The sequence below is a fragment of the Halyomorpha halys genome, unplaced genomic scaffold (assembly GCF_000696795.3).
Source record: "Halyomorpha halys isolate HHAL.00 unplaced genomic scaffold, Hhal_1.1 Scaffold1704.1, whole genome shotgun sequence".
NCBI lineage: Eukaryota > Metazoa > Arthropoda > Insecta > Hemiptera > Pentatomidae > Halyomorpha > Halyomorpha halys.
In genome coordinates this window covers 26,685-28,493 of record NW_027107560.1, presented here as the reverse complement: position 1 = coordinate 28,493, position 1,809 = coordinate 26,685, and the positions used below count along the sequence as shown (strand labels likewise).

Here is a 1,809-nt window from a genome sequence, read left to right as displayed (position 1 = left end):
AGAGAATAACACAAATAAGTTAAAAAACTTATTTACTAGTGCCAACGTTTCGGCCAGAATTTATAGCCTTCATCAGGGCTAAGAAAAATAACAAGATAACAACCAGTGAATAAAGGATATATAGAATGATTAAAGTAAATAATTGTACAGAATGAATATAGATAAAAATTGTTTGCTTTAAATAATTAACCGTTCCAAATTTTTATTAGTTATGAAAAATAAATAAATATAGGAAACGTAAGTATATGTTAAGTAACTTAAGGAAGTAGTGGTTTATCTTGTTGCTTCTCGTCGATACATCCTTCACGTTTGGCAGTATCTGATAGCACCTGAGTGCTCCAGGAGTTGTAGAAGTATAATGCTCCCAGCAACTTGTATAATGTTATCTAACAGCAGAGCCGGAATAAATTAAAAACTGAAAGGCTTGCAAAATCAAATAGAAGAAATTGAAAACGAATCAGGCCGTACTTATTGGAGGGAAGGACTTTCTTTCCGTATTAGAGATCTTGTTCCTTTGCTTCAACATGTTTTAGAAGTATAATGAATATTTCTCACTATGAAAAAAACAAAAATTTTAATTTTACCGTAATTAATTTTGCTAAGTTTCCTAGGCCTCGATTTTTATAAAATATTTAATAATATTAGAATTCATAATAAAATAGATAAAAGTTCATATCGTTAGCTTTTCTGTTGAATAATTTGATCTCCTCCAACAGTCTAATGAATACTTTTATTGCAGGATCTCGCCTAAGTGGGTTGAAGACTATATAATGCATCTCATATCAGATACAGTCGAATATCGAGAAAAAAATCACGTTACAAGAAACGATTTTCTGGACCTCCTAATCCATTTGAAGAACAAGGGTTCTCTACATGAAGAAGGAAAAGAAGAGGTTAAAGAAGATTTTGGTATGTCCAGTTCTAATAGCCTCAATATTACTATCAAATGATTTATTTTTAATAAGCCGAGGTTTCAGAAATGAGTCTAGAAGTGATGGCTGCACAGTGTTTCCTTTTCTTCTCTGCCGGTTATGAGACTTCTAGTTCAGTTCAGACATTCTGCCTTTATGAGCTCGCCTTGCACCAGGATATACAGGAAAAATTGAGAGAAGAGATTCAAGAAGTGATCAAGAAACATGGAGGAGTCACGTATCAGGCAGTGAATGAGATGAAGTACTTAGATATGGTCGTATCAGGTAATGCTGATTTCATTATAATTCAGTTATGTTGATATTATTTCTAATATAAAATTATTTAAAAACTATTTACTGTTGTAATATATATTCCAGAGGGAATGAGAAAATATCCGACCCTACCACAGTTGGTGAGGACATGCGTTGAGCCACTCTCGATGCCGGATGGTGGAGGAATAGAGAAAGGAGACCAGATAGTCATACCAGTCTGGTCGCTGCACCACGATCCCCAATACTTCCCAAATCCTGAGAACTTCGATCCAGAGAGATTCTCTTCAGATAATGAAGGGAATATCAAACCCTATACTTACCTCCCCTTTGGCGAAGGGCCGAGAATGTGTATAGGTAAGATGTCGATCCATCTGTATTTAAACAATTAATCATTAATTATAAAAATCTTTTCAAAATATCGAATTTATGTTTTCATTAGGAAACAGATTCGGACTCCTGCAGACTAAAGTCGGCTTGATTACGGTAATCAGGAATTTCCAAGTGATTCCTAGTGAGAAGACCAGTGTACCGCTCAAGTTGGTTAGATCCAACAACAGCCTAACCACTTGCGAAGGACCTGTCTTCTTGAAGTTAAAATCGACAGGGCCAAGAAGTTAGGTCTAAT

At 34.9% G+C, this 1,809-nt stretch overlaps 1 protein-coding gene across 1 annotated transcript in view; it reads left to right on the top strand.

The window, feature by feature from the left end:
* Window positions 1–1,809, top strand: part of LOC106690402 (probable cytochrome P450 6a13) — a gene marked incomplete at its 3' end in the record, with an annotated part of 8,513 nt that extends 6,704 nt beyond the window's left edge. Inside the window, 4 exon segments of the mRNA XM_014435839.2 lie at window positions 740–909; window positions 978–1,196; window positions 1,290–1,538; window positions 1,624–1,809. Coding sequence (XP_014291325.1) covers window positions 740–909; window positions 978–1,196; window positions 1,290–1,538; window positions 1,624–1,802 — 817 coding nt within the window.